The 21,776-nt window shown below is 46.7% G+C and overlaps 10 protein-coding genes across 10 annotated transcripts; 4 read left to right on the top strand and 6 right to left on the bottom strand.

The window, feature by feature from the left end:
* Nucleotides 1-103: 103 nt before the first annotated feature.
* Aspvir_007887 (putative FAD monooxygenase) lies at nt 104-1,298 on the bottom strand (the record flags this gene model as incomplete). Its single annotated transcript, XM_043271064.1, is given in 4 exon segments — nt 104-815; nt 991-1,174; nt 1,218-1,279; nt 1,294-1,298. The coding sequence occupies 4 exon segments, from the start codon at nt 1,296-1,298 to the stop codon at nt 104-106; spliced, it is 963 nt and encodes a 320-aa protein (XP_043126999.1).
* A 108-nt stretch (nt 1,299-1,406) lies between these two features.
* On the bottom strand, nt 1,407-1,775 carry Aspvir_007886 (uncharacterized protein; the record flags this gene model as incomplete). The annotated part of the gene is made up of 2 exons (XM_043271063.1): nt 1,407-1,471; nt 1,532-1,775. 2 exons carry the CDS (start codon nt 1,773-1,775, stop codon nt 1,407-1,409), a joined length of 309 nt encoding a protein of 102 aa, XP_043126998.1.
* A 247-nt stretch (nt 1,776-2,022) lies between these two features.
* Nucleotides 2,023-2,478, bottom strand: Aspvir_007885 (uncharacterized protein; the record flags this gene model as incomplete). Its single annotated transcript, XM_043271062.1, has 1 exon — nt 2,023-2,478. The coding sequence occupies one exon, from the start codon at nt 2,476-2,478 to the stop codon at nt 2,023-2,025; it is 456 nt and encodes a 151-aa protein (XP_043126997.1).
* A 1,120-nt stretch (nt 2,479-3,598) lies between these two features.
* Aspvir_007884 (putative endoglucanase) lies at nt 3,599-4,418 on the top strand (the record flags this gene model as incomplete). The annotated part of the gene is made up of 2 exons (XM_043271061.1): nt 3,599-3,745; nt 3,816-4,418. 2 exons carry the CDS (start codon nt 3,599-3,601, stop codon nt 4,416-4,418), a joined length of 750 nt encoding a protein of 249 aa, XP_043126996.1.
* Nucleotides 4,419-4,984: 566 nt separating this feature from the next.
* Nucleotides 4,985-5,613, top strand: Aspvir_007883 (putative phosphoglycerate mutase family protein; the record flags this gene model as incomplete). Its single annotated transcript, XM_043271060.1, has 3 exons — nt 4,985-5,201; nt 5,254-5,476; nt 5,529-5,613. The coding sequence occupies 3 exons, from the start codon at nt 4,985-4,987 to the stop codon at nt 5,611-5,613; spliced, it is 525 nt and encodes a 174-aa protein (XP_043126995.1).
* A 640-nt stretch (nt 5,614-6,253) lies between these two features.
* Nucleotides 6,254-6,726, top strand: Aspvir_007882 (DUF3759 domain-containing protein; the record flags this gene model as incomplete). Its single annotated transcript, XM_043271059.1, has 3 exons — nt 6,254-6,266; nt 6,327-6,476; nt 6,560-6,726. 3 exons carry the CDS (start codon nt 6,254-6,256, stop codon nt 6,724-6,726), a joined length of 330 nt encoding a protein of 109 aa, XP_043126994.1.
* A 134-nt stretch (nt 6,727-6,860) lies between these two features.
* Nucleotides 6,861-8,483, bottom strand: Aspvir_007881 (CRAL-TRIO domain-containing protein; the record flags this gene model as incomplete). The annotated part of the gene is made up of 4 exons (XM_043271058.1): nt 6,861-7,390; nt 7,453-7,552; nt 7,605-7,646; nt 7,698-8,483. 4 exons carry the CDS (start codon nt 8,481-8,483, stop codon nt 6,861-6,863), a joined length of 1,458 nt encoding a protein of 485 aa, XP_043126993.1.
* A 641-nt stretch (nt 8,484-9,124) lies between these two features.
* Aspvir_007880 (uncharacterized protein) lies at nt 9,125-10,330 on the bottom strand (the record flags this gene model as incomplete). Its single annotated transcript, XM_043271057.1, has 1 exon — nt 9,125-10,330. The coding sequence occupies one exon, from the start codon at nt 10,328-10,330 to the stop codon at nt 9,125-9,127; it is 1,206 nt and encodes a 401-aa protein (XP_043126992.1).
* A 1,902-nt stretch (nt 10,331-12,232) lies between these two features.
* Nucleotides 12,233-12,975, bottom strand: Aspvir_007879 (uncharacterized protein; the record flags this gene model as incomplete). Its single annotated transcript, XM_043271056.1, has 2 exons — nt 12,233-12,615; nt 12,675-12,975. The coding sequence occupies 2 exons, from the start codon at nt 12,973-12,975 to the stop codon at nt 12,233-12,235; spliced, it is 684 nt and encodes a 227-aa protein (XP_043126991.1).
* Nucleotides 12,976-20,092: 7,117 nt separating this feature from the next.
* Aspvir_007878 (uncharacterized protein) lies at nt 20,093-21,137 on the top strand (the record flags this gene model as incomplete). Its single annotated transcript, XM_043271055.1, has 2 exons — nt 20,093-20,470; nt 20,550-21,137. The coding sequence occupies 2 exons, from the start codon at nt 20,093-20,095 to the stop codon at nt 21,135-21,137; spliced, it is 966 nt and encodes a 321-aa protein (XP_043126990.1).
* Nucleotides 21,138-21,776: the final 639 nt, after the last annotated feature.

Genomic DNA, 21,776 nt, shown 5'->3' with positions numbered 1-21,776 from the left:
CGCCACATGTTGATCTGGCCGACAAAGCACCAAGCAACCTAGGTCCCTGTCGATGCCATAGCCCGCGTACGCTTTGCCCAAGTTTGGACCATATGCATCATCGTCAGCAAATGTCTTCCAGTAGTCCCACCCCACTCGTCATCAAATGGATGAAAGATATCCGGGAGATCCAGGAGGTTGATGCTCGTTCTCGGACTCGCATGTACCAGGAGAGTTTCGAGTGGAGGGCCGCGCCTTCCTGAGTTCTGAGTCTGGTGACGATGTGCCAAGTGGGAGCGTTACTGAAGGTTTCAGCAAACGAAGTCAGTCGTTCCCACACACCTGGCCGTCGCAAGTCGCCAGAGAAAACAATCAGCCGCCACCAACCGTTGCTCGGCAGGACGTTCAATAGGGGGATGGTTGAGCCGTCGGCTTGGTTGACCACCGGGAACGACTGTATACGCATACCGACTGCGATATTCTTCGCAAGCGCTCTATCTCCGCTCTTTTCGTTGCTAGCAACGAGCATGTTTGGAGCATATGTGATTTTCACACCAGCCATGAAACCGGCATACTCGTCTCGGACCTGATCGACTCCTTCCGCGTCCTTGGCCTCCTGCTCATACGCATGGACGAGGACGGAATCGATCTTCATGTGTTCCTCAGCGACTGGCCGTCGTTCGGACTCGTATGTGTCGAGAATGATGGGGTCTGCCGCTCCCGTGATGACTGATCCGAGCTTCCAGACGAGATTATAGGTATCTTGCATCGACACATTCATGCCTTGACCAGCTTTGGGAGAGTGGGTGTGGGCAGCATCACCCGCAAGGAAAATTCTACATTTATGAGCAGGCTGACTAACAGTGGCTGAAGATTCCTTACCTGTTGACCATTCGTTGTCCAACCTTCAACTGTCAGTGTATACGCTCGTGATGGGTAATGCGTGATCATACCGGGTATATGGGCCACCAATCGCAATGCTTGTAGGATAGCTTGTACGGACTGATCCACCTTTCTGCGGCCTTAATGAGTGCTCTGGGCGTGTCCTCTGAGTGGTCCTGTGCCGTTTGTTCGAGCTGTTTATCGCCCTTCACCTGGATGTACCGTCTGACCAGGCGATTTTCCCGCGGCGCTGTCATGATGCTGCCATTATCAGGGCACTGGATTGCGCAGGACTGGCGAATGTCCGCTACAGCTGTCAGTAGGCAAACATTTTTGTACATGGGAGAGGCGCTTACGAAACGCGAGGCCCAGCAGGCGGCCATCAGACCTGCCGGGCCAGCGCCGATGATTAACAGATCTGTAGTATGCAACGGCATTTAGACAGAAACAGAACAATGTGTACAATTATGCATAAATATATCTTGGATTATTATTTATGCCAGTTATGGGGAATCGGGAGTGGACTGGTTCTTATTATACCTCGCTCAACCGACGTCACCATGAAACTTCTGTTCACATATCGAACGAGACGGCTTCAGGAACAACAGATCTGCAGAAATCAGGAATTCAGCTACCAAATCAAGGAATCCACGACAATTGCAACACTCACTGTAATCGGTGTCTGATGCCCAACAATCCTCCGCCTTCAGTCCCGCCTTCCGACACAATGTATCTCGATCCTTCGCGTCGTACTTATGGCTCTTCACTGCCAGTAATTTCTTCCTCGAGGAGATCATGTTTCCTGCGAGTTGGACGTCGCTGCGAGAAAAGTAATATTGGTTATGACTACCATTCTCTGCATCCCAGATGCCCTTGGCATCCCACAGGTTGAGATAGAAGGCTTCGTGGCCCATGATCTCATTGGCTCGCACTTATCCGTTCTTGATAAATCTGCGGTTGATACCATCTGGGTCATTGTACACAGATAGGACTCGCGCTTCCTGCTTGCAGCCGTCTAGTCAAACTAGGAAAGATGGTTTGTTGTTTGCGCATCCCGAACAAAAGCTGGAGAGAAAGGTGCGAGTCTCCGCTCGCTGCAAGCTTCCGAGTGTCGATCCAAGTCACAACACAGTCTTTGGATGGGGTCTGATTTCAGGTCGTTCAGTCATTCGCGCCCATCATTGTAGGTTCCCAAAAGACCGAAACACCGCACATGTCGGAATCGTCCCGGAGGCACCAAACTGAGCGTCCGTTGGAGTTCAGGATAGGACAGGTCCAGGGCGAAGTAATACACTCGCGATCTAGTTCGTCAAGGGCCTTGAGTAAGATTCGGATCTTGCGGAGGTTCCTGCAGATGGTGTCAGACGCATCGTCTAGGATATTCGAACAGTATCTTCGACCAGCATATTCCAGACGGGATATGCTCTGTGATCTGATACTTGTGTCTCTCCAGCAGTCCAATTCCTCGTTGGTCAAGTAGTATGATGGAGTGTAGGTGACCTCTTCAAAGTACCGTAGTCCCTTCACGTCCCAGAGCAGGAGATCGGGCAGTGCAGCCTCTTCGTCCTCATGGCGCAGTACGGATGCTTTGTTCCGGGGATTCCTTAAGCTGGACATCGTCCCTGTCGGATCGGATATCGAGGATGTTGTTTGCAACCGGCAAATTCGTAATGAGTGGGACCCAGCTTTGTTTGATGCTCGTGCAATATGTACACTGTGAATCATTTTATGCACAGGTGTAATTGGCAAAGTCTCATGGATCAATGAGGCGAGAGGCATCTTCTGTATTTATTTTCCAAGACACTGATCAACAATATAACAATTGACGTATTGCATGCCTATCCAGCAGAGTCATGAAGGGTACATGATGTATGAATGGAAGCATGTCATGGTGACTGATTCAACCACCTTATCTCCTTTCATAGGCACCAGACATATTTCTTAGCATATGATACGTGGATATATCTCAATTGACTCCATGCAAGGTACAACGTCCATAGGCTTGCCAAACTTAACCTGTTTAATGGTTAAAGTAGTATGATCACTGTGACATAACCACTTCTGTTAGTCAACTAAGCTATTATTATCTTATTGGGAACTTGGTGAATAATGGATAAATATGTCCTTAACGTACAGAACCACCTAGTCCTCTTTTGAATTGTGATGCTTTCTGCAAGTAGGTTAAATTGGTCAGGTATATCGCGTTTCCTCGACAGAGTCTTGCCATGGCTATTGGAAGATTCTGCCGAAAAGTGGCAGAACGGCTCCCAGCCTGGCTATTACACGCCTAATAAAATGCCCTTTGTAGTAGTGTATACTCCTCTCGAAAATCCCGCGATGTCTGGACCCGTGATGCCTAGCCCCGCCGCGACGGTTATTCAAGTGCGGAGGATTTATATACCTGAAACACAGGCACGTAGCCACCAAAGCTTCTTACTCTCAGTCAATGAAAACAGGCAAAAATGACCCGATTCTGGCAACTGCCGAGCAGGTTATTTTCTAATTAAGGCTAAACACTTGCGAACAAGGTGTACTGTCTTCTGGTTGCTTGCGCACTAGCCTTCTGCAAACTGCAATGCCGGATCGGCGGGCCGAACACTGGACTTCAAATAGGCTGACGAGCTTTGTGCCCTGAGATGACCTGGAAACATAAATCTCTAACCAGTTGCTCGGTGCTTTTTCTCAAATCAACATCACATTGCTTGGATTCAACCATGAAGGTAGAGACAGTACTAGCATGCCTAGGGCTCGTCGCCTCGGCTTCAGCTTATCTGGCCACAACTACGGTATGGTCTTGCTTTATGCTATCCCAACCATGACTAACCAGACAGGCAGCGATACTATGACGGGCAGGAAGGAGCTTGTGGCTGTGAAACATCATCCGGTGCATACTCTTGGCAGGTGAAGGCTAACACACAGCTGTCTGAGAGATTGCGCTGACGTTTGATCTATAGCTCCGCATCAGTAACGGTGTTTACACGGCCGCCGGCTCCCAGGCCCTCTTCGACACTGCCGGCGCCTCATGGTGCGGTGCAGGATGCGGCAAGTGCTATAACTTGACATCAACTGGCAACGCTCCCTGCAGCGGCTGTGGCACCGGAGGGGCCGCTGGGGAGAGCATCATCGTCATGGTCACAAATCTCTGCCCCTATAATGGCAATCAGCAATGGTGTCCTCAAGTTGGCGCCACGAACAATTATGGATACAGCTATCACTTTGATATCATGGCCCAGAGTGAAGTTTTTGGCGACAATGTGGTAGTCAACTTTGAGCCGGTTGCCTGTCCTGGTCAGGCCACCTCCGATTGGGAGACCTGTGTCTGCTACGGCAAGACTACAACCGATGAGACTCCGGTGGGCTTGACGACAGGAGGCAGCAACCCTTCTCCTTCGACGTCGACAACCACCACCAAGGCAACCACCACGACCTCCACTGGTGGAGCCACTCAAACCCTGTATGGACAGTGCGGTGGCAGTGGCTGGACAGGCCCTACTGCCTGTGCTTCGGGTGCCACGTGTAAGGTGTTGAATGCTTATTACTCCCAGTGTCTCTCGTAGGAAGAATGATTGGAATATCTTGCGCATATTTGCTTTGGGATTTGCTGTGTAGTTATGGCGAGGAACACATATTTTCGTTTTGTTGAATGTCACATTACTGTATCAGCCGAAACCGGATTATAGCCAGAATTGGACACGGACTGGACCGACATCCCGTTCTCTCTTCGACTGGTAAGATGGAGTCGCAACGGAACAGTAATATGCATAAGCATTAGTAGCACGCATCATCTTCTACCCGTCTTGGCGATGGATCGACGTGCGCGAGGGGAATACGAGCGAACGATGCATAAGACCCGAGACATGACAAAGCTGATCGTCAAGCCATTCCAGCACGTGTGCATGACGAACCAATCACATTATCACAGCCCTCAATTCCTCCTTTGGCAGATATATCTCTCTCAATGCACCATGGCCAACCATTTCCTGGGCTGTCGACGCAGGTTTGGACTAGAATGTATGCAACGAGGTTACATTGCATCTGTAAGATGGTGACTTCGAGCAGGTATAAATGCGGACCGATCTGACCCAAAACTCTTCTCTCGCTCCTGTCATTCAACTTCATCACCATGCATGCCAAAGCCATTCCGGCCTTAGGCCTCATCAGCGTCGCCGTCTCAGCAGCCAAGCCTACCGTCTATCTCATCCGTCATGGTGAGAAGCCCAGCGATGGAGGTAACGGACTAAGCGCTCAGGGACTTGAGCGCGCACAATGCCTTCGCACTGTCTTTGGCAGCGCTTCAAGCTACAACATTGGATACATCATGGCTCAAACGCCCAAGAGTGGTATGATAATTAGATCTTTCTGAAAAGGCCTCCGGCTAACCTGTTAATCCAGATGGTTCACGGGCTCGTCCTTACGAGACAGTAGAGCCTCTTGCAGAAGACCTGGGACTGACTGTGGACACGTCCTGTGATCGCGATGATCCGAAGTGTGTCAGAGACGTGGTTGATAGTTACACCGGGTCGGGCAATATTCTGATTTGCTGGGAACATGACGCCTTGACGGATATCGTCGACAAGTTGGGCGATGATGATGCCCCAACATATCCTGATGACCGGTCAGTCTTCCTTGAATACAATATTAATGACGTTGTTGCTGAACAATCTTAGGTTTGACTTGATTTGGACCGATCCCTATCCTTACTCCGAGATCACGGCGCAGACCAGCGAACAATGTCCCGGCTTGGATGATTAAGATGGTTCGGCCTATCTGCTCTGACTTTCATAGAGTTAGCTCCAGCAATCGATACATTTATATAGAGATATATATCCCTCTCTTGGATTTATATAGCTACATTAGCGCATGCAGGTGATCATTGAATATAGAGCTTGAGGAATGGATAAGTAAAGTACAACTGTACAAGGGAAACATGATGAGAACAACTCAGTACCTGGCAGGATGCATCATTGTGACATGGCCGGAAGGGTTCCATTGGCTGTAGCCTGGATCCATAAAGGAGGTACTGCAGTTTCACATCTGCTAAAAATAAAGCCGATTTGCTTAGCCCAATGCTAAGGTTAATAGTCACCATAGTAGCCACAATGGTATTGGGCAGCTCGTGGTGGGGAACCCCGCCTAGAAAGCTTACACTATCAGCTAAGAAGCCTAAGATTCGATAGTACCAGACAGTATGAGACAATTATCCTAGGTAAAGTTGTCATCAGCACCATAGGAGGGGCCTTCCTTTACCCCGCCATAAGCTGAAGATTGGCCTATATAAACTGTCGTCCAGCTCATCCCCTCGCCTCCCCCTTTTGTCTTTAATATCTCCTTCAACACAACCTTTGAACCGATATTTCCACTTCTTCATTCCTAATCCCTATAAGTTGACATCATGGGCTGGTTCAGTAGTACTCCCCTTCTATCCATGTTCTATCGCTTGTAACTAACCTTGTATACTCTTCTAGGCGACGACAGTGAGCAGGCTCAGGCCTATGACGCTTATCAATCGTTCACCGACCGCGATGAACACAAGGCCAAAGTAAGCCATGAGCTGATTGCTGCCGCCGCCTCCTATGAGGCCGCTAAGGCTTATGAGGGTCACGTTGCTGCAAATGGTTCGTTCTGTCCTGTTACTCCACCGTGTCTCATAATAGGAAAGATGGATTAGTCTGGTACAGGTATGCTGATCTGGATACAGGCCAGCCTCCTAGCCACGAGAAGGCCAAGGAGATTCTCGCTGGACTTGCCGGCGCTTTCATTGACCGTGAAATTGAGACCAAGGGTCTTGACTTTATTGACCGAGAGCAGGCCAAGAGACACGCTGAGCGTCAACTGGCCGATGTCTCCTCTCAGGATTACTACTAGTTGTATCTGCTACAGAATCAGGATAGGATCAATCTGATACCACTAAATTAAAGATAGTCTGCCCTCATTACTGTTAGAAAAACAAAATAAGTGATGCCTCGGGTATCATCATCATGTCGTCATGTTAAAAATTATTAGACATTAATGAGCTTCACCCGTGCACGATCAACATGTGCCACCTGCAACACCTTGGCTGTCTCTATTTGGACCTCGGGTTTGGGTTCTGGATAGTGTCTGATTCTCCCTCCCTCCCGAATGACGCCTGTTCGATCAAGAAAATTACGGGCTCGGACAAAAGGGTCCAATTTCCAGTAATTAACGCGAAGTTGCTCCATCAGTTTCAAACGGCGCGACTGGACAATCGCAGCCTCGTCAGGGGAGTCGAGTCTCGTGGCCTCAATCCACTGGGATGTAAGGGAAAGAAATGTCTCGCTGATATGTTGTCGCTCCGTCAGTAATGCATTGCGCCCTTCGTCGTCCTCCATTAAGTCATTCTCATCCATTTCAGGCTCGGTATATTCATACTCCCAGTCCTCATCACCCCCCAGCTCGCTCACAATCCGACTGGGATGAATGAACTGTGCGAGATCTTCCACCGACTTGGTGAAGTGGATTTTTGTCACCATGTCTGGGTCAATCCAGCCTTTAATGATCTTCCATATTCCTGTGTAGGCTCAGTCAGTGGTGAGCGACGGAGGCAAACCACAGGAATGGGGCCAAGCACACCTGCAAAAATACGGGGAGCATTGTGGATGAGGCAAACACCCAACGATTCGGGATAATATAGCTCAAAACATCGGATGATAAATTTTACAGGAGCATACTCCTGAATATGGAACATCAGTAGGTAATTCTTCCCAACCATGAGGCAAACCCACCATATTTGCGAGCGAAAAGCCAGTCATGTCAAAAATGACAGTCTAGAGTGCGCATGTCAGTAAGACGAATCCACCTATGCGAATGATACATACTGCTGTCTCTACAGGAGGCGCGATGAGAAGCCGGACCGACTCCATAATATGTGTGATGTATCGGTTCATCACCTCTTCGGACTGATGCTCGGGTCGATGCAATCGTACTCGTATCACGCACAAAGGTCGGCCTATTCGATCGACCCCATGAACATAGCATTTCCCCATCCGTAGCTGACGAAGGAAGCCACTCGATAGTTGCGCTTCGGCAGCATTGGAGGGTGCCTGTGACTGGTGCAGGGCACGAAGCTCACCCTCTGGCAGTAGACGGTCATCCACATGCATGTCCTTTATCCGCCACTGCAAAGCGTTCAGAATGAGAATAAACGCCTTGCTGACATTCCACTTGCAGAAACGCAGGTATCGAAGCAGCCACCTATCCGGAAATTCATGTTTGCTCGCCGTGAGTATGCCCCAGCGGACATCGTCTGGGCTCAGGTAGGTCAAGGACTTTGCAACAGATCGGATCTCAAATGCGGTCATTCCAATACTACGAAGACTCTGGACTAGTGGGTTGGAAGGTGCCGGAAAGGATGCTGTGCTGCTCCTGCGCAACAGGATGGAATCCGTCCGGGCCAGCAGCGAGTTTCGGCGCGCAAATGAAGAAATTGAAGTTGATTTGTTCCGTTCGGCACTGTTGATCCGGAAGAGCTGTTCGAGGTCTTTGAAAGAGGCGGCATCTTCAATATAGAGAACCAAGGACCAGAGTTGCCGCAAGCATCTCTCCTGTTCCCTCGACAGATTTCCCAGAAACCCCAGAGGGATATTGCTTGGGTCTGGAACCATTTGAGGGTAGAACAATCACTGTTACATGGAAGCGGTATCGACCCAGCGCAGGGATACCACTCCATTAATCGGTGTACGCTGCTGCACAAGCGCCATCAGCTGCCAGGAGGCGGTGCAGCCTGCTTCCCCGCACAACAACATTCCCTCCTCGGCTCGGCGGATTCGACACTGGCCGTCAGGGCGTCTGATTGGCTTTGGTTCTTGGATCAGACGGGCCGCTGGGGAACCGAAAGAGAATGGGCCAATCATGTCTTGTATTGGTAATTAACTGCGGTGACTGCGGCACTGGCAACAGCATTGCGCCTCTGATTGGCTAAAGGTAAAGGTACCCAGCATGATGTCATATAGCAGTCACACAGATCTTCAGAAGTGTACCTGTTAAGGTAGAGGTAGTACTCCATGTAGAAATAAGTAGAGTCATATTTTGAGTCATATAACGTTCTAGGCAGTCCTTGTTGTAATTTACATATGTACTAAGCACAAGAGTGTAGTTATCCGGATGTCGCTTCGTCAATTCCGTAAATAACTCATTGCTAAAATACACAAGCTCCGAATCCTTTGGAGACTTGAAAAAAGCCGAAAGCCTGACTCATGCATATATGTACAAGGGAAGATTCAGGAAGTGGTACGTAGCGCTCCAATCATTTGCTCTCTTTCTTAGCCTCTTCAGCAAGGTTCTCGGCCTGCTTGGTTCTCTCCGATAAGACACCCTGGATGTCATTGAGGGTATCCTGGAGAATCTTCTCCGCCTCTGGACCCTTCTTCTGCGCGATATTCTGGAGTGACTGCAGCTGGGAGAGAATGTTTGAGCCTCCTGGCAACTTATCTGCCAGACTGTCAAGGTTGAAACCACTCTTCTTGGCTTGATCAACGGTTTTATTGATGTATCCCTCCAGGTTTCCTAGGTTGCCTGAAGACGAGCTTTCCTTGATTAGACCCCAGAGTTCCCCAAAGTTGCCCTTTCTCAATGCATCACTGTTTTTCTCAACAAGTTCTTTGACTTTGGGGTTTCGATCAAGGTATGGCTTAACCTCTTCCATACCTCGCTGCCACGCCTCATCGCCGAACTTCTGGAGCTTCTCCCTCTTTTCCTGGGCCAGACTTTGAATCTTCTGGACGGTCTCGGGATTAACGCCGCTTGAGATAATATCCTTCACTTGCTGCCATGTTCTGTCTACCTCTTCTTTCGCCTGCGGACCATAGGCATTGCCCATCTCCTTGAGCTGGTCCAAGCTGCCGCCGACCTTCTCCTTGAGCTCGGGATGGTTGTCAAGGATGTCACCTGCAGACTCGCCAGCCAGTTCATACAGACGCTTGAAGTGCTTCTGTAAAATGTCCCGTATCTTAACAGCGGTGTTCACATCAAGACCGCCTTTCTTTGTAGCTTCGCGCAAGTCTTTGTACGCATCACTGACAATCTCATTGAATTCCTTTCCATGCTTGCGCTTGATCTCCTCGAGGTCGTCAAACGCCTGGTCGACATAGGGCTTGGCCCCGGGGATCCACGATGCGTAATTTTTCGCTGTATCTCTCAGCCAACCAAAGGCCTCGTCCGGATCAGGAGTCTTCTGAGCCACCGTCTTCTTTGCTTCGTCGTAGTATTTTTGTGTTTGATTCGCGGTCTGAACAAGCTTCTTGGCTCCGGAAAAGTGGTACCAGGTGTAGCCTGCGAGAAAGGTCACCGCTCCACCAGCGACGCCTCCAACCAAGGCAGCGTTGGTGCCATTCGGGGCGGACTGAGTTGAGGTAGCGTATCGAGAACGTTGATTGCGAAGAGATGCCCTTGTTTGGCCCCAGAGCTGCTGCCTGGCACAGCCTGTTGCGAATCGGGATCCTCGGGTCAACATGTTTAGATTGAGTTTATGAAGTAGGAGATGAGTTAAATGAAAAAATGAGATTCGTGCGTGAACTTAATCAAGGGATTGTCGAGATCTGAAGTAGTCAATGGTATTTATACTTTTGATGCAATGACGATGTCGTAGAGTGACATTGTCGTATGGATATGGCAGGGAATGTTCATATCAATTGCGTCATGATTACTCTGTACTTTCCCTGTTTCCGGCAGCCACGCCAAGCCAACATGACTTGTTACCATAATGATAATGATCGACAGGAACTTGGATCGAATGATGTCTGTTTTCTTATTTTAGTCCAGTCTGTCCATGCTGCATATCTAGTGCGAGTAATACTAATAATGCGCGGCTGTTTGCCAGGATTATGCTTAAAATTTAGTCTACTTTTGATCCCGATGATGATGTCACTGGTTTGGCATCATTTACCATTGACGCCGTTGGCTTCAAATAGATAAATCTCATAATCCAATTGTGATTTTATCATATTAATTGTTCAATGCCTGAGCACATGTTTCCTTATTCAAGTGGCGTCATGGAGCCATCTCTGGTGGGCTGCGTTCTGGGTGCTGCATGTCATGACATATAAATTGAATGTACTTACGACTTGATAGTATTATATTTTGTATTGTCTATGCTCTTGATATTGTACAGCATTCTGATCAAAGATGCATCAGATGGGACATCTGCCCTTAACCCAACTGATCATGTCCATGCGGGCTGCTAGTTTATCACCTAACTTAGTCAACTCCTCACTGGGCATCGCGCAGCGGAAATTAGCTGCACAAGTCACCTATATAATATCTAATAGTGCCAAGGGAGCAAGGATGAGGTTAAAGATAGCCAGGGGCGCATTCTTATTATTATTAAACACTATATAGATATCTAATACCACATTACTGACTGTTCCCATCAGCGCAACAATGCGCCTAATTATAATAAGTGATATTAGCCTACTCATAAGCTAACTAATGATAGGGACAAAAAAGAAAAATGGTGCTTAGGAAGGTAAAGATAATTGCCTTGTGCTTCTCCCTATCTATCTCCCCAGCTGCCTTGATGATTAATTCCATATTCTCCATTGCATCTGTAATCATGAAGATAGGGAGTCAGATGGCATTAATAAGATCATCAGTTAACCCTAAGTAAGTGCCTTCCTTGAGCCTTTAGATGGCGTTGTCTAGCTGCAGCTTCAGGTCCTGCAGGCGTGCAGGTGTGCATAGGCCTTGGTCACCATGTCCCTTGGGTTAATCACATCCTCCAGCTTATAACCCTTGGGCCCGGGGAGGTTGTAGTCCCAGTTCTGGTCTCCATAGGTTTTCTCTGTTGGCGCATAGAAGAAGTGATACATATTTTACCAGGTGATATCGTCCGGCGTGATACCTGCCTCAGAGTATAGGTCAGCCCAGAATTGCGTAGCTTTGTCCTCATTCAACATCCAGTAAATGGACTGGGCGTACTGGATGCCTGCCTTCCCCTCCTGTCTTCAGAATGGTACCCACTACCTGGGTAGATAAGAGTATAGGGCCTGATGATTGTCACGCCTCATTTGAGTACCCGTACTGGATAAATCTTCTCAGTTGCAGACATAAACCAAGAGAACAATGATGCTACGATAGAACCGGGCAGCAATGTGGGTTGCGCTATGCACATACTGGGCTTGTCTGGCATAGTCGCGTCAGTATATGGCCATTGCTGCGAATTTGAGTCTGTTCCGTCTGACATTTCTACCTGGTTGACTATCTAGGACATGAAGGAACAGTCCTTTTCTTTACAAGACGGATTGAGACGTGCGTCCATGGTCTCTGAGGCAGTGTCAGTGGTGGGACCATGGCAGGGCAGCGACTCTTCTCCAACACCGGCTTCCGCATGGAGCAGGTACCCGATAATTCATAAACCCTATCCCAACAATCCTAGCTGAACATCCCCAGGAGCAGGCGGTGGAAGTCTAGAGGGATCAAGATCCTGTACAGTATCCTTTGCTTTCACAAGATTGACCCCGAATCGCCGAAACAGAAGTTCAAGCTCAGGATATCGCTTCACTGCAAGGCCTATGTATTGGAGACTCAGCTCATCCTTTCGTGCCTGAACGGCATTCCCATATCGATCAGCTAACCATCGAAGATCGGCAGAATCATGAAATTTTGACCGAGTTGCCGCGGCACGAAGTTTCCCTTTAAACAAGTAAAAGGGATCAAGAAAGCTGACAGGACCAGTGCCGAATCTTTGCCCGTTTACCATACGAACAGTGGCTTGTATACCCCTCATGGTATACTGGGCGTCTGGGTAGGATCATATTAGGGATAGTCCTCAATCGCATCGAGAAGATAAACTAACTAACCTGTAAACTGCTCGCAGAAAATCTCTACAAGGACCGCATTTCTTCGGTCGGGCTTATCAGACCATAGGAATGCCACATAATCTTGTCGGCTCTGGGGGATGGCAGCAAACCCGTCTTTCCCATCTAGGAGAGTAACAATGTGTTCGTTGGAGACGGAAGCGATACAGTCAATGTCTTTACTCTCCCGGGCGCCACCTAGCGCAGCGATGGCATAGCCACCAAATATGCCGAATCGGATATTCGCCGCGTTCAATACTCGATGGAGGGCGATTGCAGCATCGTTCAGTCGGTCCTGAAGCATGCTGCTGTTGCTGAAAAGAAAAACACTATAGCTCGAGGAGAGAAGTCTGCACCTGTCGATGATGGTCAGAGGGCTGGAATCGGCTCCCATTTAAAGATCTCTCAGAGATCTATGAAAGGGCGCATTGACCTTAAGATTATCCTACGTTAGATGAGCTAAGCGCCAGTGCTGGTGTATACAGACAGGAAGTCCAATTATGCAGAGCTGCCATTGGTTGAATAGGCGCCCAAGACGGAGTCCATGTAAAAAGTGAGAATCAATAAGCCAACAGATCCTGTATACCTACCTCGCTGTTGTACTTTCTATCTGCGGGTACCATTATTTGTTGTTAGATATTTCTATAAATAAAAATTCAGGGTCAGCGCGGACAAATAAAAAATATGGATCAACATTGGAAGCCAACGATATGAGACACGATAATTCAACGATTACAAAAACCAGATCCCGGTATCGATTTAACTCCCTTCATTGTACCATCGTCTACACTAGCACACGGCGCCCGGAAATCCAAATATCCATCATACCGCGATGATTTTTCCGCCACTAGCTGCGCCGCTAACTTCCTCACCTTGGGCGCCGCTCCGGTAAGATTATTTTGAACCCATTCTCCATCCAGATCCATTCCGTCCACCAGCTGCTCGGCGGCAATCCTAGCCATACAGTCGTTTGACTCGAAGAATCTCCTGCAAAGCCCGACGAAGAAGGCCGCAAGATACGGCACCGGCAGATGCGGAATCTCATCACGGGGGAATAAATCCACTAACTGACGGCTGTAGGTTGTAGATGGTCTCTCTTGATATGGTACAATACTCTGGCGCAGCGGAGAAAGATAAAAGTAAGAATCAGGAAAGAGGAAGACTAGAAGGCTTGTCGGCGGCGCCATGAGCGTAGGGAATCCTCTCTTATATTCTGTGAATATATCATACGCCTCTTTTTCCACAGGTATAAATTGACATGTCGAGCAGAGGACAGACACTGCCTCAGACAGTGCAGCTTCCGGGACGCAGATTTCGAGATCCTGCTGATAGTCAGAATGAGATCGTGTAAAAATGTTGGCGAATGCTCACATGGACTACTCGGGGGACGTTGTAGTAATTTAATGCTACTTCCCCGATTATACACGCTGGTATGTCTCTATTTCCAAGGCCAGAGAGAACTTGTTTTATTAATATGGTGATTTCCATCGTCTCTTACTCTTAATTTCGTACCGGATGATCGCATTTCGAAAAGAACTGAGGGTCCGAGGCATTGCTGGCGCTAGAAAAGGGGAGAATTCTGGTCTCTATAAAGCCCAATAGTGCAGTCTTGGCAATCGTACCCACAAGTCCCCACCCCCCCCTTCCTTTCTTTAACGACTGGTCACTCCTCCAAGACGTGGAGCATTGTGGTGTGACATAATGTTAGAGAAACTATGGTCGCTCTTTAATAGGCCATCTGTCTCCTTTCAAGTTCTATCTGACCTCCATCTTGAGATTAATCAACAGTACCCATCTTATGAAATCCCTCTTTGCGCTAAATATCTCATTCTTGCGGGTGATATTGGACGCTTGGTGGACTACGACAACTATCGCGATTTCTTACAAAAACAGACGGACCGGTTTGAGCATGTATTTCTCGTTCTGGGAAACCATGAATTCTATAATGGAACGTTTGCAAGGGGACTCGAGAAGGCTAGACAACTCGAACGAGAACCTGCTTTGAACGGTCGGCTAGTCATCCTCCATCAGAGACGGTATAATATTCCAGGGTCCCGTGTCACTATTCTAGGGTGTACACTCTGGTCCAAAGTTCCTCATGAAGCACGGGACATCGTCCGGTCGAAGATCAAAGATTTCCAAAAGATTGAAGGCTGGACGGTCGAAGATCATAACGCAGCTCATGACTCAGACCTTGCCTGGTTACTTGACGAGATACAGTCGGTACAGCGGCAGAATAAAACAGCAGAAAAGCAGAGTCAAAAACAGTCTATACTAGTTGTGACGCACCATGCCCCGTCCCTTAGGAGGACATCCAGTCCGCAGGACGCGCATAGCCCTTGGAAGTCTGCTTTTGGAACTGATATCTTCTCGCAAACAACGGCCGGGGTCAAGGTCTGGGTATTTGGACATACGCACTATACCACTGATTTCAAGGAGGGCCGAATAAGGGTTCTGAGCAATCAACGGGGGTATGTGCTTCCTTGGAGTAAGTCAATGGGTACAAAGAATAGATTTGATGTCAGGAAAGTCATACATCTATGATTGGAGGGTTTTATCATATGTATCTAGTTGGACTTTGTCCTCCTCCCGGCAGTTGTCCACAAGTATCAAGAAGCAACCAATATACACCAACAAGGTTAATCTTTGTGAAATAAATTAGCTACATCTCTCTAATGGTCATCTCTGTTTGCCAGAAGTGACACTTAGAAGAGTATTCTCTTTGCGCCCATGGCATCAACGCACCATTGGATTCAGTTCTGTAGCCCTAATAACTACAGCATTGGCAGAGTATAACTTATGTCAGGGTCCCAGTATCATGACTGTTGTTGTTGTTGTTGTCACATGCGCCCTTATTGATGCAGTTAATCACAGACTACCCATCCAAGAAGGAACTGAATTGGAGTACGGCATGTCTTAGCTAATGGATAATACCCTTCTGGCATTATCAGGAAACGAACAAGGGCGTTCAGTCCATCCCAGATCGACTCCCGTCAAACCACTCAGATCCAACTTTTCCGGGTGCAACAGCCTCATCGTCCATTGCGTGAAAGGCGTCGGTCCAGCATGATCTTTAGTCGGAAACGTAGCATGAACATGGGTAGTACCCCGACGGCCAAATTTGTCCAGATCATATGACAGTCGTACGCTTCGTGGTACACTGGTAAAGTAAAATATTTTTTACCATCCTTAATATCGGCGTAGACACCCGATGTGAGTATTTGTATGTCGACTTGCACCATGTGATCGTCAAGAGCCTCCTTCCGGGGAAGGGCTCCGTAGATAGATAGGTGACCATCTGGAGAAAATATGGATTGAAGTGATTAAGGCTGACAGCTTATTAATTACGAATAAAAGTCCTTGGACATTAATCATTAGGGAAGACAGCATGGACACCAGTTTATTTAATATCATTGATCCCCTATACATCTCACTAAACTAAAAGGTCATAAGTCTGGCTACACACCAAATTATCAAAAAAATCAGCCATTTTCAATCCCCTATTTCTCAACCACTATATTATTTCAGTACATAAGAATAAATAGGGGAATAGTAGATATTAATATTTAGTGTACCATCCCCTTGCCTGGTAACTACGCGTAATTAATATGGCATTAAGTAAATTAGACTATTAATCTTCTCCTGAGGGATAGCATCCCATGCCTCTATAATAGTATTATAAAATTAGGTCTAATCTACCTTAGATCTGCCTCCTAAGAAGAGGTCAGGATAGAGCTGTAAAAGCTTCTTCTTTAGGAGGTTCCAGAGGTGTTTAATTAGATTTAAATTAGGTGAATATAGAGGCTATTCTATAACCTAGATTCTATGAGATTTAAATCACTCCTGTGCCTAGTAAGATGTATAGATTTTAGCATTATCTTACTAGAATATTATACCAGGCTCATAGATTAGAAGGAGGCTATCTTTAAGGTATTTTAGGTAAGAATTAGTAGAATATCCACCTTAAGGAGCTAATTTATTATATTTTATAATTACTAGAGTTGCATTTGGTGCGAGTTCGGGCGAGTTCAAAACCAGTTGGCACTGAACCGCTGCGATTTTGAGTTCAAATTTTAGAACCCGCAGCCAACCCGGATCCGATCCGGGTTGGTGGCGGTTTCACTGCAAAAACCTGCTACTAGGCCTAGCTAGGCCTAGCTAGGCCCCTACTAACTAACCATGGTTAGATTTGGTTCAATTTCGAGTTGGTTAAACCGCTACCCCATGGTGAATTTTAATAGTTTTTGAATTTCAATGCCTCATTGAATGCCATATTATCTATCATAATATCACTATGCTAATCAAAAATTATCATTTTTATATGAAATATATCATAATTATCATCATACTAATCTATATCTAAAATTTTAATTCAATATCTATAGGGCTGAATGGGGGGTGGTTAAAAAATCATTTTTAAACCATAGTGGTTATTAACCATTAGTTATATATATATATATATCCACACCACTTTCATACCACCCCATGACGAAAATGATTATTCCTCTATATCTCAGCAACCACTAGGTATTTTAAATTAATATTTATATCACTAGATAGCCTAGATCAGGGGCTATCTAGTGATATCAAAATTATTAGTGAAATACTAGAAATTAGTGATTTCTATCTAAAATGGATTGGGCGGTTTCACCTAATCCGCAAAAACCACAGAAATCAAAACTAATGGTTTTCACCGAACCCGAATCGGGCCTGGGGTAGGGAACTTGAACCCGAAGCGATTCCCTAGGCTAGGCCCCGAGCCCAACCCACTGGGGGTTCGGTGAGGGTTGGATTCGATTTTTGCGGTTCGGTTATGCAACTCTAATAATTACTAGCTTTATATAGCCTCTAATCTAGATTACACCCTATATTATTTATGAAATATCCTTTCCATGGTTCATCAGGTTAACTAGATCACACTAGTATATCTTATTTAAGAATTAAAAGATAAATTAGGTAGAATTATTTAACTTTCTTTAGATAGAATATTTATTAGAAAAGAGCACTTCTTCCTAGTGAGGGAAATTAAGCTATATATATATAAATTTATAGTATTTCTTAACTATATCTAGCTTTAAAGGGATTCTCTTCTTGCTCTTCTACTTCCTGAGGTTATATCTCTTTAAAATATATTAAATAGTTAACCTTAACACCCCCCTAGGTGTGCTAGTAACTAGGGCATTCTAGCTCATAGAGGGCCTCTGTCTGACCATCTGGTAGATATAATACTTAGTAGAGGTACTAAGCTTATAGGGTCTACCAGTGTGAGGCCTTAATTTTAGGGTATAGTACTATTAGAATTACTTTTTTATCTTATAAATAGTGCTATGACTAATACTAAATTCCTTTACTAGTTATATAGGTAATCCCTAGTTCTCTAGGCCATATAAAATAGCCACGTGTGATTCAGAAGATAGTTCAGCCTTAGGCCTTCTATTTCCACTAATTTCAGTGCCAAAAGACCTCATTTTGATAGAATAGATAGTAGTTGAAAAGAATGTTGATTTTTTGACGCGTCGCGGATACGCGGAGTGTGCACAGACTTTTAACCCCCAATGTATTCACCACACTCATTTCAAGAGCAGAGCTATTTAAGGCACTCACCAAGAACAGTAAGGGTTTCCAGTCTTGAACTTGAGATAACCTAGGCATGGCTTTCCATATTTCTCACAATGCGCACAGCCTGTAATTCGCTGGTCACTTTAAAGCATATAAGTCAACGACCGAGCGTTTCAGGGTCCCATTAATTATTCACTGATAAATCTGGGAAAGGGTGAAGGGGCGTTGAGGAGTATAGACGGCTGAGCACAAGAGAGGTGGCTACCACATAAATGAAGACTCTTGTACGTTTTCATCCATCTTAAACGCAAATCATTAGGCAGTCAACAGTCGAGACCAGGGGATGACGTGCATGGTCGAGTCTTTCTTCGGGACGCACAGGAGTTCGGCGCCAGAGCCAAGGTCGAGACTCCAGAGGCTAGGGTGACCCAAGACTGACGGTCGAAAATGAATTGACTCTATTGTAGGCTATGTTAAACCAAGCATGCCTTTGCATTTAAATACAAGACTACAACATAACAGGTTGGATTTACTACGCAGCTGTGAGCACATTAGAAAGAGTTCAAGACCCACAGACAGTAAGGTATAATTACTTTCAAAGCAGCACAGTGAGGGGGGGCAAGGGACAAAAGGTCACCTAGCTAGCCTCGAATCCTCGCACGACTGGATCTCCCTCAAAGCCTTTATATCGACTCATGAGAACCTAATTGCCCGAGTCGATAAATTTATTTAAAGTTGAATCAATAGCAATTCAATCCGGCTAGCTAAGTGTTGTTTGCCACATCCTTGGATTGGATATAGAATGGCAAAGAAGAAAAACCTATCCCATATTAGCTTATGCAAATATTCGAAACGTTTATGTCCAGCATAGTTGTCCAGTAGTGCTGCCATGTCAAAGGCTGGATATATAAGATTGGTTGATTAGAACCCGATTAAGTGCCATATATGACGTACATTTTCTGTGCCCTATCAAAATAATATACCCCACAGCTAAAAAGGTGTCCAGACTATGACCTCATCAGATAGGGTCTCATGTCTGTAACCATAGTGGTATTCTATTTTGTAACATGTCCTAATGTTGGACCCAAGTTGATGTGTGGTAGCAGATCATGTGAGGTTCCAAGATCTTGGATGGAACTATATCTGTATCCGGTGCTCTGGGTCATATATGCACATATTATAACTCTAATTGAATAGCACAGTGAAGGGTCTAGGTCAACCTAGGGGGCTACAGAGCTCCACAGTCGGAATACTACTGTTGAAGCGTCTTGATAGTATTCATGACGCATGTCGCTCATAATTCTACACCTAAATCGGAGACAATTCCTAAGGCTAGGGATGACTCGGCAAGTGTAGATCGCCACAATGACTTACGGGTCTTGGATACAGAACCCGCAAAGCCACCCGCACCAGTACGCAAAAACATGGCACTACGACCTGGATGGTTCCCAAGTCCAACATCACTGGGCATCTAGGGCAGCAGCTTACTAGTGGCTTCCCGAAAAGCCGAAAGGGTATTTGAACCTTTCTAATGCGCTAGAGGTGGCGCATTTAAGGTTTGTCGGCAGACCCAGAGGGCCAGAACTATGTCATAGTAGTGCTCATACTATATGGGCCGTTATTTGAGTCTCGAGTGCACAAGTACAGAAGACCTGGACATTGGCAAAATCGCCTTGAACATGGCTACGTAGTCGTGATTCAAGACATGTCATGAGACCTAGTAATACATTAGCTATGTATGACGACTTCGTGGTAATGGCTAGTGGTAGTCGTCTTTAAAGTCCTGGTGCTTTGATGAGAAACTCCTGTCTGGACCCTGTGGTCTTCCTACCATCGATATCGTTCCACGCAAACCTTTTGCAATGGAGTTCAGAAAAGTTGCACTATTTGGCGCGAATGGCAACATAGGAAACGCCATCCTGCATGCATTAATGGCTTGCAAGGAGAGGACTTTCGATATTGTCTGCATTATATCCCCTAAATCCGAATTGAAGTACTTCGGAGACCGAAGAGCCATTGTGGTCAGGAAATTAGATCTTGCAAATGCCACCGAAGAAGAGATAGCAAAAGTCTTAGATGGAATAGATGTGGTGCTGAATGCGCTGGGTGGGACTCTGCTTCGACGGCAGCAGTGTATTCAAAACGCCGCGGCAATGGCCGGGGTTAAGCGCTTTTACCCGAGCGAGTTTGGCATGCACCACATTCCTGTGTTGCCCGGACACGGACCATTCCTTCACCCTGTATGTCCTCTGAGCGCCATGCTCTCCTTCTGCTCTAAGATGGATGTGCGTCACAGTTATACTAATGCGAACGGCGTAGTTATGGGCGGAGAAGATACCGTTCCTTCGGGAAGCCATGCAGCACCCGGCGGTCAAGTCAGGCAAGATGTCATATACAGTGATAGGGTGCGGTGAGCTGTACGATCCTCCTACTGAGACAATGCTGTGTCCCTGGCTGTGGCCCGATCTGGATGAGTATGTGATCCATGTTGTCGGTGATCCCGATGCGCGTCTGGATTTCGTTTCCCGCCATGATGTGGCCGCATTTGTGGTATCGTCTCTTTGTCATCCGGAGGCCTCTGAGAATCAAGTCTTCGGCTTCCGTGGTGACCACATCAGCTTTGCTGAGGTGGCGGATCTCCTCCGACGCCACTCGGGTAAGCCGGTCAGGCTGAATGTTATACCATTCGAGGATGCGGTGCATGGGGTGAAAAATCCATCAAGCATTCTGAAGGAGTTTAAGGAAGGGTCTGCGTTTCCACCCGATTTTTTGATGCTGCTCCGATACATCGAGGGCAAGGGGGAATTTTTTCGGCCGCCGGGTCAATTTCATGATGGGCTGTTTCCGAACACTCAGGGTGTTCCAATTGCCAAATACTTTGAAAACTTATTCGCTAGTGATATCTAACCCGTCAGCCGCTTTGAACGCAGAAACGTACTGTTGCAGTCAAAGCGCCCAAAGTCCTCCGTCACCAGCTGCTATCATCTTTCCTCCTAGCAAAGGGGTTATTGCACAGAGTCTTGCTTTGGCGTTCCGAAATTCCAGAACAATTGGTGATAGCTCCGAATCCCGAGGCGGTGCAGATAACATTCAACATGAGGCGTAGTGTCTCGTCCTCTAGCGAATTCAGGAAACAAGTGTGTTTGGCTATCGACAGATCCCACTGAAGGCGTCCCTTAAGAGCCCTCAACCAGTGCACTGCTAGATCCCACTAGGATCATACTTAAATCGACGTAGTAGCCGTCTTGAAGAGCGCGACGTATACGGTGTTTTATCCTTATATCGACGTCATTCCAGCGGTCCAGTTCACCTCTAAACAAAGCTATTGCGGCCCAAATTTGACCAGGAGAGATGGGATATCGAGTATCTCACTAGATCGTATTCTCATCAGATTGTATAAGCTGCGTCTGGTACCTTGAGAAATTTATCTATTCGACCCAGGATAGCAGGTCCGATGCAAAGGAATATTCCGCCAGTATTGGAAGGATATTTGGCAGCGTAGATCGACGTATCGCACGACATGCAAAAAGACGGTCGCGGCCCCAT

This window comes from Aspergillus viridinutans, assembly GCF_018404265.1.
Source record: "Aspergillus viridinutans IFM 47045 DNA, scaffold_6, whole genome shotgun sequence".
In the NCBI taxonomy this organism is placed as follows: domain Eukaryota; kingdom Fungi; phylum Ascomycota; class Eurotiomycetes; order Eurotiales; family Aspergillaceae; genus Aspergillus; species Aspergillus viridinutans.
Note: the sequence above shows the minus strand (reverse complement) of the source record. Positions and strands in the feature narration are given on the sequence as shown.